The 15,497-nt window shown below is 38.8% G+C and overlaps 1 protein-coding gene and 1 pseudogene across 1 annotated transcript; both read left to right on the forward strand.

Annotated features, from left to right (window-relative positions):
* The first annotated feature begins 7,865 nt into the window (after positions 1-7,865).
* LOC136175576 (olfactory receptor 4A47-like) lies at positions 7,866-8,795 on the forward strand. The gene has a single exon (XM_065945841.1). It carries the CDS (start codon positions 7,866-7,868, stop codon positions 8,793-8,795), a length of 930 nt encoding a protein of 309 aa, XP_065801913.1.
* A 5,211-nt stretch (positions 8,796-14,006) lies between these two features.
* LOC136176000 (TLE family member 5 pseudogene) lies at positions 14,007-14,590 on the forward strand (annotated as a pseudogene).
* Positions 14,591-15,497: the final 907 nt, after the last annotated feature.

Consider the following 15,497-nt stretch of genomic DNA (forward strand, 5'->3'; position numbering starts at 1 on the left):
GTTAATTTTATATCCTGCAACTTTGCTATATTGATTGATTAGCTCTAGTAATTTTCTGGTAGTCTTTAGGGTTTTCTGTGTAGAGGATCATGTCATCTGCACACAGCAAGAGTTTCAATTCTTCTTTTCCTATCTGGATTCCTTTTACTTCTTTTTCTGCTCTGATTGCTGTGGCCAAAACTTCCAACACTATGTTGAATAGTAGTGGTGAGAGTGGGCACCCTTATCTTGTTCCTGATTTTAGGAGAAAAGCTTTCAATTTTTCTCCATTGATGGTAATGCTTGCTGTGGGTTTGTCATATATAGCTTTTATTATGTTGAGGTATGTTCCTTCTATTCTTGTTTTCTGGAGACTTTTAATCATAAATGAGTGTTGAATTCTGTCAAAGACTTTCTCTGCATCTATTGAGATAATCATATGGTTTTTACCTTTCAATTTGTTAATGTGGTGTATTACATTGATTGATTTGCTGATATTAAAGAATCCTTGCATTTCTGGGATAAAGCTCACTTGGTCATGGTGTATGATTTTTTTCATGTGTTGTTGTATTCTGTTTGCTAGAATTTTGTTAAGAATTTTTGCGTCTATGTTCATCAGTGATATTGGTTGTAGTTTTCTTTTTTGGTGGCATCTTTGTCTGGTTTTGGAATTAGGGTGATGGTGGCTTCATAGAATGAGTTTGGAAGTTTACCTTCTTCTGCAATTTTCTGGAAGAGTTTGAGGAAGATAGGTGTTAGCTCTTCTCTAAATTTTTGGTAGAATTTAGCTGTGAAGCCATCTGGTCCTGGGCTTTTGTTTGCTGGAAGATTTCTGATTACAGATTCGATTTCCTTGCTTGTGGTGGGTCTGTTAAGGTCTTCTATTTCTTCCTGGTTCAGTTTTGGAAAGTTATACTTTTCTAAAAATTTGTCCATTTCTTCCAAGTTGTCCATTTTATTGGCATAGAGCTGCTCATAGTAGTCTCTTATGATCCTTTTTATTTCAGAGTTGTCTGCTGTGATCTCTGCATTTTCATTTCTAATTTTGTTAATTTGGTTCTTCTCTCTTTGTTTCTCAATGAGTCTTGCTAATGGTTTGTCAATTTTGTTTATTTTTTCAAAAAACCAGCTTTTAGCTTTGTTGATTTTTGCTATGGTCTCTTTAGTTTCTTTTGCATTTATTTCTGCCCTAAATTTTAAGATTACTTTCCTTCTACTAACCCTGTGATTCTTCATTTCTTCCTTCTCTAATTGTGTTAGGTGTAGAGTTAAGTTATTTATTTGGCCTTTTTCTTGTTTCTTGATGTAAGCCTGTAATGCTATGAACCTTCCCCTTAGCACTGCTTTTACAGTGTCCCATAGGCTTTGGGTTGTAAATTCTTTCTTTAAAAGGAAAAAAAATCCTATTTCTTCCAAGAGTTTATGATCATTGCAATTACAGTTCATTATTATACAGCCGTGCTGCTAAGAACAGTTTGCTCCATACAGAGTCCTCCCCACCCGTGTCTCTCATATCTCTGTGGTCACCTTAGTGTTTGTGCCCTGCTTATTTATGCATTTGTGTGCAAGCCTTGGCTACATTTTATATCATAATAAGTCCCTTGTTAAACTTACACTTTACCTTCAGAAATTTAGACTTGAAAATGCTATGAGGAAGTTCTGGGAGGAAAAAGTGCCTTTGGGAAAAGATCATAGTAGTAAAAATTGAGTTTGTCTTTAAAATGGGACAAGAGAAAATAGAATCTTATGATTGAAGACAACTGCACACTACTTAGCAATAGCATGCTGATTTTGACATATGGCCACTCAGAGGCGAGTTCCAGATAGAGAATTATTACCATTATAAAATTGTACTTAGTTTTACATATTACCAGTTGGTAGCTAAATTTTATTTCTTGTCAGAATTAGTTAGAGTTTGGAAATTCCCTGCCAGTCCAGAAGTTGGGACTACATACTTTCATTGCCAAGGGCCTGTGTTCAGTCCCTGCTAGGCGAACTAGAGTCCCACAGGATACACCACACAGGCACACACATAAAAAGCCACACCAATAATAAACAAAGAAGTAAACAAAAAACCTAGGCAAGGAATATTGAAAAAAAGAGTTTGTTATAACATAGTTCTAAAAGTTTTTTGAAATGCAAACGTTTATTTTACTATGACTCATTACAGTTTCTTTTAAGTCTTCATGCTTCCATGTCGCATAATTATTCCCTGCCACTCTGAGCGTAAACCCATCTCACCCAGTGTTTCACCAGTCACTTTGGTGTCTCTGCAGAGTGGAGTCGAAGTCCAATCTGTGGTGTGTAATCTGGGTGTATATTCCCACTGCTTTGTAGGGAGAAAGTTTCACATTATAAAATACCCTCTTCCCTTCCATAACCAGTCAATCTGAACTATTCTGGAGGAGCACAAAATACTTCAAAAATATTTGCTATCTTGCACCTAAAATCTGATTTTGAGACTCCAAACTCTCTTTATCTGGTGTGCTTTGTTTATTGGTGAATCCTGAGTATTTAGAACAATGCCTGGCCTATGGTAGATGCTCAATGTTGGTTGAGTTGATCACCTAATATTTGGGTATTGACAATACACACTAGTATGTTTAAAATTGATAACCAACAAAGATCTACCATATATAGCACGGGGAACTCTATTAAACATCTTATAATAACCTAACTGGGAAAAGCATTGAAAGAGAATAGGCACACATACACATACAGCTCCCTCACTCTGCTGACCACCTGAAGCTGATATTGTTAGTCAGCTATGGTCCAATATAAAATAGATAGTAATTATTAAAAAAACAGAAGTTTTAATTTACTAGTTTTGTCATTGGATTCCTAGATGTCCATTGGCAGATGAATGGATAAGAAAGTTGTAGTATATATGCCCAACAGAGTAATCACTCAGTTATAAAAAGGAACACATTTAAATCAGTTCTAATGAGGTGGATTAACCTAGAACCCATTATAAGAGTGACGTAAGGCAAAATAGATATCGTGTATTAAAGTGTATATATGGAATCTAGAAAGATAGGACTGATGGTCCTGTGTGAAGGGCAGCAATGGAGACAGTCATAAAGAACGGATGTTTGGACTCAGTGGAAGAAGGAAAGAGCGGGATGACTTGAGAGAACAGCATTGAGACACATGCCTTACCATATGTAAAATGATAACCAGAGGGAGTCTAATGTATGACACAGGGAACCCAAGCCAGTGCTCTGTGTGAACCTGGATGGATGGGGGGGAGAGGGTGGGGGGTTCTGGAGGGAGGGGACACAAGTATGCAGCAGAGGCTATCACAATATTGTAAAAGAATTGTCCCCCAATTGAAGTAAATAAATAAATCAAAAAATAAAATTATTTAAAAATAGAGCTTTTAATTTAGTTGTTTTGTCATTAGATTGACATATTTACCTCTTAAGCCCAGGTGCATCTAAAGCTAATAATATTTGCAGACAGTTTGGGCTTTCATGCTATAGTTTATGTTCATATCATAAACCAATTAATGAGGTCACCTGAGTTCTTCAATTTCTTTTAAACATTGTGGTCAAATACACATAACAAAATATACAGTTTTAACCATTTTAAAGTGTCACTACCTTAATTCATATTGTTGTGCCAACATTATGGTTGTCATCTCCAAAATGTTTCCAACTTGTCAAACTGCAATTTCACAACCATTAAACAAAATTTCCCATTTCCACTTACCAAGCACCATACAACTATCATTCTATTTTCTGTCTATAAACTTGACTAGTTAAGTGCGTCAATCAAATGTAGTCATACAAAATTAGTTTTTCTGTGTGACTTCCTTTTTCCTTTGCATCAATATACTATCCTTTCTCCATTAAATCCTCTTGACACTCTTGTTGAAAATTATCTAGGATGTATATAAAGCTTTATTTCTAGATCATCTATTTTATTCCATTAATATGTTGTCCATCTTTATTTCAATGGTCATGCTGGGATTACCATAACTTTGTATAATATGTTTTAGGATCAGGTAGTGTGAGACCTACAACTTTTTATTTCCTTTCAAAATTATTTCAGCAATTTGGAGTCCTTGAGATTCTGTATGAATTATTCTGCTTCTATAAAAATGATTCTGGGATTTTGATAAGGATTGCACTGAATCTGAAGGTGTTATTAACATCTTAATAGTATGTAGAGGTATTATCAACATTTTAATACTGTTAAATATCGCAGATCATAAATATCTTTCCATGTATGTGTGCATTTGATAATATCACTCAGATACATTTTGTAGTTTTCAGTTTACAAGACTGTCTCCTTGGTTAAATTTATTCCTAAATATTTTATTCCTTTTGGTGTTCTTGTAAGTTTAATTATTTTCTTAATTTATTCTTGGGTTTTTCATGATCGTGTAGACGTTCAACATCTTTTCATAAAAATCCCTCAACAAACTGGAAATAGAAAGAATGTAGCTTGACATAATAAAGTCCAAATATGACAGATGCACAGCTAACATCATCCTCAACATGGAAAGTTTAAAAGCTGCCCCATTAAAATCTGGAATAGACAAGAAGGCACAAGTCTTTTTAACATAGTACTGCCATAAAAATTCCTGTGAAAATTTTAAAGTTGTGTTAAGTATAGCTCCTCTCATCTCTGAAGTGAAATAATTTTATTAATTTTTATATACTTTCAATTGCTGTAACAGGGTTTATTAAAAAAAACCCGACAACTTATTTTTATATTGGAGGGTAGCCAATAAGCAATGTTGTGATAGTTTCATGTGATAGCAAAGCAAAGAGCTCAGCCTATGTACACAAGCATCCATTCTCCACCAGACTCCCCTTTCACCCAGGTTACCACGTAACACTGTGCAGAGTTCCCGGTGCTCTACAGTAAGACCTTGCAGATTATTGAATTTAAATGTTGCAGTGTGTACATGTCAACTCCAAAATCCCTAACTGTCTCTTCCCCAAGTTCTTCCAGCCTAACAAGCATAAGTTTATTCTCTGAGTCTGTGAGTATGTTGTGTGTGTGCTGGGTCGTGTCCCATGGCCTGCAGCCCTCCATACTCCTCTGTCCATGGAATTTTCCAGGCTCTGTTTCATAAATAAGGTCATTTGTATAATTTCCGTAACAGTGTCTCTGATGAAACTCACTTCCTATACTTTCGAACTCAGCTTGAGCATCACCTTAAGAAAGCTCATGTTGGATTACTTTATCCACAGTTGAATTTTCCCTCTTATTTTCTGTCACTATACCCCACTTCTTGTCTTTTAAGCAGGGAATGAAACTGCAACTTCTTTCTTAAAATTGTCTCCTTTTTTATATGATTCTATTATAACAAAATAAGATCCACACAGGGGACACTTTTACATGATTTCCCCCTGATTTTATTAATTCTTGTATCCTCACTTATAGCATTGTTGCTGGTCAAAAGTGGGTATCATCAACTTTTTGAAAAATTAATAATTGGATTATTTACTATATATAAAATTTTAATACATTCAATTGTGTTTTTGGATATTTTATATAATATATTAAAGTAAATTTAAGATAATTAAATTGGATATTGTAAAGGGAACAATCTTGCTATGGCTGGTAGGGAAACACATAACAAATAATTTCACTAAAGCTAAATGACTGAGCTGATATTTCATTCTTGATTTGTAGTCATTTCATGATTCTGGAGCTCTTTGTCCACGTTGCACCTTTCTGACACTAATTTTGTGATTTGGCCTATTAATAACTTTACATATAGACTTCCTTTAAAACGTTGGGGAAAATCACAGTGTATTAATTAAGCAAGAATTAGTCCTGGACACATGCCAATTCCAAGACTCAATGATAATTGCAGCTGGAAGGGATGAAATATCTTGTGATCTTCACCCCTAACAGGAAGAAGATGCTGCCCGCTTAGTGACTGACAGAAATTTTTCAGAAGGTCGTTTCTTAGACTTAAGGCATGGCTTAAAAAAGGTTAGGAAATTTTTTCAAAATCTCAATGAACTACTCTGTCCATGCTAACATGACAGAGTGAAAAGGGATAAAAAGTCAAATGCATTTTTTTTTTTGACATTAGCAGGAATAAGTTACTTGTGAAAAATTTCCCTGCAAAATGACGAATTGATATCTTCTATGTAAATATATAATTTCCTGGTCATTTTGATAAATTTCCCAAGGTAATAAACTTTTCTTTTCTCTGTGCACCATGGAATTCCATTAAAGTAATATATACTGCACATAAAAATAACCTTCTGAATAATCAGAAGACTTCATGAAGTGAATGAACAGACAGTCAAACAAAATAAACTATATCCTCAAGTAATAAGGCAGCTTTTTGCCCTCTGTTGCCAAACTGGATGAAAAATAATTTCAGTGTTTATGAATAATTTAAGGTCATCCTTCAGATTCTGAACAAGCCTCCACAAGGTAAAACTAACAGTAAATAGTGGGAACCAGCCTCCCAATTGTGAGAAATTATTATGTAGAAATTAAATTACTTTGAAATCAAACTTAGACTCAACTCTAGGTATATCACTTAAAAATGTGACTTGGGAAACTGAATTAGTTGTTCTGAGCCTTAGCTTCTTCAGTTATGAAATGAGGACTGTGGATCTTGTTACAGTAAATATTAAATGTGTTATATTCAGATATGAGTATATGCTTGAAATATACTGCAGGAGCATTGAGCAAAAGAGAGATATCAGAATAAGATATATTAGAATTAGATAAAAAGGACAATTTGGGCAGCTTCAGGTGAACCAAATTTTTCGAGGCCAGAATAAGTTTTTCTCCAATTTTTTGGAGAGACTTGGTAGAAAGCTATTTCAGTGGAGCAGGAAGAAATTAAGAAGTTGGGTATGATCATATTTGTCATATATTTTGAAAGTAGAGTTGATAGGATTTATTAAGATTTTATGAAATTGATAAATGAGAACAGTACTGAAATTTTTTGTCTGAAAAATAACATGGAAAATGATAGCATTTAATGAGATAAATACAGAACACCTCTTTAAATTTTATACAGAAAACCATTATGTTTAGTGTGGACAATTTAAAAGTTTAATAAGTACTAAATTGCCAATCAATCGGATGTCCAAAATTAGAAATGTTGCATACAGGCAGCTTGGTGGTAAAGTATCTGCCTGCCAGTGGAGGAGAGGCAGAAGATAAGGGTTAGATCCCTGGATTGGGAAGATCCTTCGGAGGTGGAAATGGCAACCACCCTGGTATTCTTGCCTGGGAAATCCCATGCATGGCACATATCTACGCTTGAGAATTTGAGGAGAGTTAGGGACTGGGGACTCAGTTTAGATTGTTGCAGTGTTTGTTGGTCAGGAAAAGGGAAGTGTCCACCTAAAGACCTAAGAAGTGTCAGTGCAGTTTGAGACACTTCAGGACAGTGAACTTCTACTTATTGTTTGATCTACTCATATTGATTATGTAAATTACCTTAAGCGGGTCTCAAGTATTGTACTTTTTTGACCTTATAAATGGTGCACCTCTTCATGAACTTCTCTTCCCATCTTTGTTATTCTTGCATTTTTAAAAACTCAGCTTCAGCATTGCTTCTACTGGGAAGCCTTCCTCTGATTCTAGTTTGAGAAACTCCTACTGTGATTCTTAGCCCTGTATTGATACTCATTTAATGGCATCTATTACGTGGGTCTGGAATTGCCTGATTCCTCATTATGTGTCTAGCACTAGAGTGATGGGAACTATGCCTTATTCAACTTGGTAATAAAAATGTCCATGACATATTGGACACAGATAGATGCTCCGTGCATATCTTCTAATGAATGGATAAATAAAAGACAAACATTGAAGTCTTTTCTGTCTTTAAGTGTTTTCCCCTTCATTTTGGAGGTAAGCTATTCAGATGTGAAGTCAGCTTCTGTACAGACGAAATGGAAGCAAGGAGCAACGTGACTCACTTTGTCCTCCTGGGCCTCACTCAGGATCCAAAGGAGCAGAAAGTCCTTTCTCTTATGTTCTTGCTCTTCTATATTTTGACTGTGGTGGGAAACCTGCTCATTGTTGTGACTGTAACTGTTAGTAAGACCCTGAACTCACCAATGTACTTTTTTCTTGCTAGCTTATCATTTATGGATATCACTTATTCCTCTTCTATTACTCCCAGGTTGATTTCATACTTGTTTTTTGGGGAAAAAATCATAACCTTTGAATCTTGCATGACCCAGCTGTTTACAGAGCACTTTTTTGCTGGATCCGGGGTCTTCCTTCTGCTGGTGATGGCCTATGACCGCTATGTGGCCATCTGTAAGCCCTTGCATTATCTGGTGATCATGAGGCAGAGGGTGTGTGTTTTACTGCTGGTGGTGTCCTGGGTTGGAGGTTTTCTACACTCAGTAATTCAACTTGGCACTATTTACGGGCTCCCATTCTGTGGCCCCAATGTCATTGATCACTATATGTGTGACATGTTCCCATTATTAAAACTCGTCTGTACTGACACCTATGTCACTGGCGTCTTAGTTGTGGTCAATGGAGGACTGATCTGCAGTCTTGGGTTTCTGCTCTTACTCGTCTCCTATGGAGTCATCCTGCGCTCTCTGAAGAACCTGAGTCAGGAAGGGAGGCGGAAAGCCCTCCAGACCTGTGGCTCCCACATCACTGTGGTTGTCTGCTTTTTTGTTCCCTGTATTTTCATAAACACAAGACCTGCTAAGACCTTCCCCATTGACAAATCATTGAGTGTGTTCTATACAGTCATAACCCCTATGCTGAACCCATTAATCTATAGTCTAAGAAATTCTGAGTTGACTAATGCTATGAAGAAGCTCTGGAGAAGAAAGATCATATCTCATATTAAATAAGTACATAATCCACCATGAAGGGAGTCATTCGACATCAGGGTCCATTTCCTTACAATGCAGAAGTCATTTTAAAATTTGATTCTGATTTCTCTTTTTTGCAAATACTTTTCTATAATTATAATTAAAGATAGTTATACAACTGCGCTGTTAAAACAGTTTTCCTCTGTACTATAGTATAAAGCCTATAAATACCTATGTATCACTGTAGCTAGCAAGGTTTAATGCCTATTCAGCAAGATATTAATAATATATAATTAATTTGCAAAGTTGCGATTATATAGTTACACTGATATTTGATCATTTATGCTTTTATCTTTTTTACTCTTGTTCAGACTCAGAGCAATTTTTATTTAGATTCTTGTCATTTAAGTAAACTCATTTATTTATATAACTTAAAGTTGTTATTTTATATAGATTGTCTTCTTTGCTATGTTTCCATCACATTATGCCCCCAAATTTTAACTTAAATACTTTATTGTTTACAAGAAAATTTGAAGTAAAATAGGGATTAATTAACAGCCTATATGAGAACCAAACAATATAGGATTGAAAGAAAGTGAAATTTGCTTAGTCGTGACCAACTCATTGCAACACCATGGTTTGTATAGTCCATGGAATTCTCCAGGCCAGAATATTGGAGTGGGTAGCTTTTCCCTACTCTAGGGTATCTTCCCAACCCAGGTCTCCTGCATTGCAGGCAGATTCTTTGCCAGCTGAGACAAAAGGGTAGCCCAAGAATACTGGCGTGGGTAGACTATCCCTTCTCCAGCGGATCTTCCCACCCCAGGAATTGAACCGAGGTCTCCTGCTTTGCAGGTGGATTCTTTAACAACTGACCTATCAGGGAAGCACAAACAATATAGGATTAAGTCTCAAATAAATTTCCAAATTTCCTATTTTTTTCTCAGCATTTTCTAGTCTTTGTAAATGTAACCCCTAATTTTGTTTCTTAATTTTCATTTGGCAATAATCTTTGCAAATGCAAATGTGTTTAACATATGGATATTGTTACTCTCTCTATATAATCCTTGCTTTTACTATGCAATGTCTTGAAAAAATGTTTTTGTAGGAGTTCATATATATCTCATTACCTTTCTTATGCTGCACAATACTCCTCATAATTTTATACTAAAATTAATATGTCCATTTCTCTTCATGTGGCTGCTAAATTTTTCTATGACAAATAATTTTCCAATGAACATATGGTTTTGAGCATGTACAAATCTAGCTCATAGGCACAGAACTGTAGCTATGATATTTGAATCAGTGGTAGAGTAGTACATGAATTTAGAGTGCTGACATTGATAGTTATTGCAAACTACCGTTCTTGAGATTGTCGGAACAGCTACAGTCCTGTACACTGTCTATGAGAAGTCTTTTGTCCACCTTCTCAAGACCAGTCCCTGATAAATGTTTATGATAACTGATTAAAGTTTATTTTACATTTTAACCACTACCCTTTTGATATAATTGAGTTTGGACATTTTTCCATATGTTTTGTTTGATTTGTATTTTTTCTTTTCTTTTTTGATTCTGAAGCTGAAGTTCCAATACTTTTGGCCACTTGCTATGAAGAACCCACTCACTAGAGTGTGTTATTAATTTTTGAGTTTTGATATTGAAATTCCAACTAACAATGTTAATGTATGTACTTAAAAAATAACTGTAATATATAGTGGAACTATGAACTTCCCTGATGGCTCAGCAGGTAAAGAACCCTGCCTGCAATGCAGGAGACACAGGAGATGTGGATTCCATCCCTTGGTTTGGAAGATCCTTTGGAGGAGGGCATGGCAACCCAGTACAGTGCTCTTGCCTGGAAAATCCCATGGACAGACGAGCTTCATGGGATACAGTCCATGAGGTCACAAAGAATTGGGCATGACTGAGTGAGCACCCAGCACGTACACAATGGAACTATGTGTAACTTTGTTCTGCATTTTCCAAGTCTCCTGCAAATGTGTTATCTTACTTTCCTAATTTAAAAATAAAATAGAAGGAAGAAAAGAAATCTTTTTACCATTGAATATGTAACTAATATTTTCTGGTTATATGTTTTTACCTTTTTAAACTACTTGCAGTATTTTGATGAAAGTGAAAGAGGAGAGTGAAAAAGCCAATGCTATCTCAAAATGCATGTTGTGGGTGAGGGGCCTGGTGCAACTCTCTCAGTTTTCAGTCATTTCCTTTCTCTATTTAAGAACTTGCTAAAGGTCTGCATAGTCAAGGCTATGGTTTTTCCAGTGGTCATGTATGGATGTGAGAGTTGGACTGTGAAGAAAGCTGAGCGCCAAAGAATTGATGCTTTTGAACTGTGGTGTTGGAGAAGACTCTTGAGAGTCCGTTGGACTGCAAGGAGATCCAGCCAGTCCATCCTAAAGGAGATCAGTCCTGGGTGTCCATTAGAAGGACTAATGCTGAAGCTGAAACTCCAGTACTTTGGCCACCTCATGCAAAGAGTTGACTCACTGGAAAAGACCCTGATGATGGGAGGGATTGGGGGCAGGAGGAGAAGGGGATGATAGAGGATGAGATGACTGGATGGCATCACTGACTTGATGGACATGAATTTGAGTAAACTCCGGGAGTTGGTGATGGACAGGGAGGCCTGGCGTGCTGTGATTCATGGGACCACAAAGAGTCGGACACGACTGACAGACTGAACTGAACTGAACTGAATAGGCATATAACTTCTTGCTAAAAACTAGCAAGGGGGCACTCTATCTGTCCCCTTCTGATGTCTATGTCAGAAGATTTCACTGTCTCTTTTATACTTTAATAAAACCTTACTACACAAAAAACTCCGAGTGATCAAGCCTTGTCTCTGGCCCTGGATCGAATTCCTCTCCTATGGAGGCCACGAATCCCAGTGTTGTTCCCAGCTTGTGGCAGCACCATTTCAAAACCATCATATCATGAGTGACATGATGGTTTCACAGAACAGGAAGGGACGTGGCTCGCTCTTTCAGGTATGGGAGCTACAGGATTGCCCTTGCAATCACCCAGATGCTCTTCATGGTGTTACTGCCTGTCTGCGGCTCCCATGTCACCGACCATCCATGTGTGAATTAAACCCTTTACTGAAACCTGCCTGCATGGACTCTCACTCCCTTGGTCTCTCTGGCTGCTAACAGTGGGTTCATTTATCGGTTAAATATTTTCCCCCTGATGGTCTCCCATGTGGTCAGCTTGTGCTGCATAGAGACCTATATGTTGGAGGGGAGATGCAAAGTCCTCTCCACCTGTGTCTTCCACATCACTGTGGTCATCGTGATCTTTGTGCCCTGCTTATGTGCCCTGAAGGCGTGGCTCATTTTATATCATGATAACTCCTTTGTTAAACTTCTTACTCACTCAGAAATCCAGAGGTGAAAAAATGCTATGAGGAATTTTTGGAGTGAAAATGTACGCTTGGGAAATAATCATAACAATATGAAATGGCTTTGTATTTTAAATGGTGAATAGAAAATAAATACAATTTTATGGTTCAGGGTCAACTGAACATTGCTTATCAAACGTATGTTGATTTTGACATATAAGTACTCAGGGGTAAGGTCCAGGCAGGAAATCACTAACCATTATGAAAATTGTATTTAAATTTATATATTGCCCAGTTCAGAATTCATTATGGTTCTGAGATTCCCTGGGTTTCCAGTGGTTGGGACTACAGACTTTCATTGCCTAGGGCTTAGATTCAGTCCCTGGTAAAAGTAGGATCCCCCAATTCACATGGCATGACCAGAAACAAATAAACAATACCAGGAAAAACATACAAAGAAAACCTAGCTAACAAATAATAAAAAAAGAGAAGTTGTTAGGATACAGCTATAGAGACTTTACTTTTTGAAATGCAAGCATGTTTACTCTATTATGACTCAATACAATTTCTCTTTAGGCCGTCACTCTCCCACATAGCGCATACTAATCCCTGTCACTCTGAGAGTAAACTCTTCCCAATCAGGGGTCCATCAGTCACTTTGGTGCCTTTCTTTGCAGGGTAGAGTTTAAGCCCAGTCTCTGCTGTATAATCTGTGTTGTGTATATTTCCACTGCTTTGTAGAGAGGGACTTTGTAGAGAGGGACCTTCACTTTATAAAATCCCCTCTTCCCATGCATAACCAGGCATTCTGAATGTATCTGGAGGAGCATAAACTCCTTCAAATATGTTTTCTAACTTACAACCACAACCTGATTTTGAAACTTCAAAATAAAGAATTTGGATTTCATTTCTTTCTTTCTTACCCAGGCTTTTTTTTGGGGCCTCCTTTCTTTTTTTGATGCATCCTGAATACTTAGAACAGTGCCTAGTCCATGGTAGGTACTTAATATTTGCTGAATTGATTATAAAAACATTTGAGGTTGACAAATATTTGCTATTATATTTAAAGTAGATAGTCAACAAGACATCCTATATAACACAGGGAACTCGACTCGCTATTTTGTAAAAAATTAAATGAAAAAAAATTGAGAAAAAACTGATACAGGTATATATATATACATCTATCTAACTATATACATATATGTCTGAATGATGCAGGTGTGTGTATATATATATATGTATATATATATATACACACACATCTATCAAACTATCTCTATATATATATGTCTGAATGATACAGATGTATATATATATATATATATATATACATCTATCTATATACATATATGTCTGAATGATACAGGTGTATATATACATATACATCTATCTGTCTACATGTATGTCTGAATGATACAGGTGTATATATACATATACATCTATCTATCTATATACATATATGTCTGAATGATACAGGTGTATATATACATCTATCTATCTACATGTATGTCTGAATGATACAGGTGTATATATACATATACATCTATCTATATACATATATGTCTGAATGATACAGGTGTATATATATATATACATCCGTCTAACTATCTATATACACATATGTCTGAATCACTTTGCAGTACACCTGCACCTAACACATTTTAATCAACTATACTGAAATATAAACTAAAAATTTAAAACTAGGTAGGAAGCGGGCGAGGCCGGGCGCGGGAGGCGGCGGCGGCCCGGGAGCTCCGGATCGGCGCCGGCGCCGGGAGCAGCCCGAGCCGAGCCGGGGCGCAGAGCCGGGGCGCAGAGCCGGGGCGCAGAGCCGGGGCGCAGAGCCGGGGCGCAGAGCCGGGGCGCAGAGCGCGCCCCCCGCCACGACTGACATGATCTTTCCACAAAGCAGGCATTCGGGCTCGTCGCCTCCCCCGGCAACTCAAATTCACTCCTTCGGACCCCTGCGATCGCATCAAATTGAGTCTGAACTGCTGCAGGCTCAGCGCCACAGTCTGAAACTCGAAGGTGGCAAGCTGCCCGCGAGACGTCGGAAGTGCAGCGCCATTACGCGATGCACTAGGGATGTCCCAAGGCTTGGCCGCCGAGATGCGCAAGCAGGCTGAAGTCGTCCAGGGGCTACGCGGGGTGTGTGCCCAGGTCCTGCCCGCCTGTCCCAAGAGCACAGCTGCAGGTCCTGGGCGCCATCAGAGGGCTAAGCAGGTCACTGCTCCGAGCTGAACACCATCGCCCCACAGCAGCTCGCAGCCCACCAGCGGCCTCGGCTGCAGGCTCTGGCCCTGCCCCGACCCCCCTGCCTCTGGGGCTGCAGCCTCCTTCTCTGCCGGCGGTCAGCGCGGGCACCGGCCTCCTCTCTCTGTCGGCGCTGGGCTCCCAGGCCCGCCTCTCCAAGGAAGACAAAAGCGGGCATGACGGTGACACCCACCAGGAGGGCGACGGCGAGAAGTCAGACTAGTGGGCGGCTGGGATGGGGAGGGTGGGGGTGGGACAGAGGGGAGAGAGGAAGGTTCAGCACGCGAGACACAGTGATAGCTTGGGATTGGCCAAACTCCGGTAGTATTTATGGTAGCTGCCTGCTGGGGCTGTCGCCCTGCCTCTGGGCCCTACCCTGGCTTGGCTCCTACCCCCAATTCCTGGCCTCCCTCCTCCTCCCCTGTAGCCTGACCACAGATGAGGCAAGCTGAGGCCTGGAGATGCAGGTGGGAGGCCAGGTCCTAAGGGAGCAAAACCTCAAGAGGGCCAACACCCCCTGCATTTCCCTGATTCACACACACGTAACTGACAGTCTACCCGCCAGGGGGGGCCCCCACCTTGGGGGACACCCAGCCTCCCATCCTGGCACTGCATGCGAACACAATGCTGGCTGCCCCTCCCCACCCTGGGCACCCTGCGTCTCTCCCTCCCACCCACTCACCCTTCATGAGTTCCTGATGCCTGCACCCACAAAAGAAAGGAGCCACCGACAGCGATCTTAGCCTCAGGGGAGCAGAGTGGGGCCAGCAACTCAGAATCCCCTCTCTCCCCTTCGCAAATAAAGATGAGGGTACTCAAGTTGTCTTGGTTTTTATTTCTCCCCCCCTTTTCCAGTATACTAGCTTGTCTTTTAAGAAAAGGAATATTAAAAAACGGAAAACGAGAAAAATGAAAAAAAAAAAAAAAAAAAGCAATACCCACACCTGTGTCTGTATATAGCCTTTTAGGCTGCCAGCTTTTGTTGTGTTCAGGCATTTGATCTCTACGGAGAGAAGTGAAAATGCTGGATAGAGCGTGGGCTTAGCTGTGCCTTTCAAATAAAGACGTGAGAAGGTTAAAAAAAAAATTTAAAACTAGAGGTCTAATTTAATAGTTTGTCATTGGATTGA

This window comes from Muntiacus reevesi, chromosome 9 (genome assembly GCF_963930625.1).
Source record: "Muntiacus reevesi chromosome 9, mMunRee1.1, whole genome shotgun sequence".
NCBI classification, from domain to species: domain Eukaryota; kingdom Metazoa; phylum Chordata; class Mammalia; order Artiodactyla; family Cervidae; genus Muntiacus; species Muntiacus reevesi.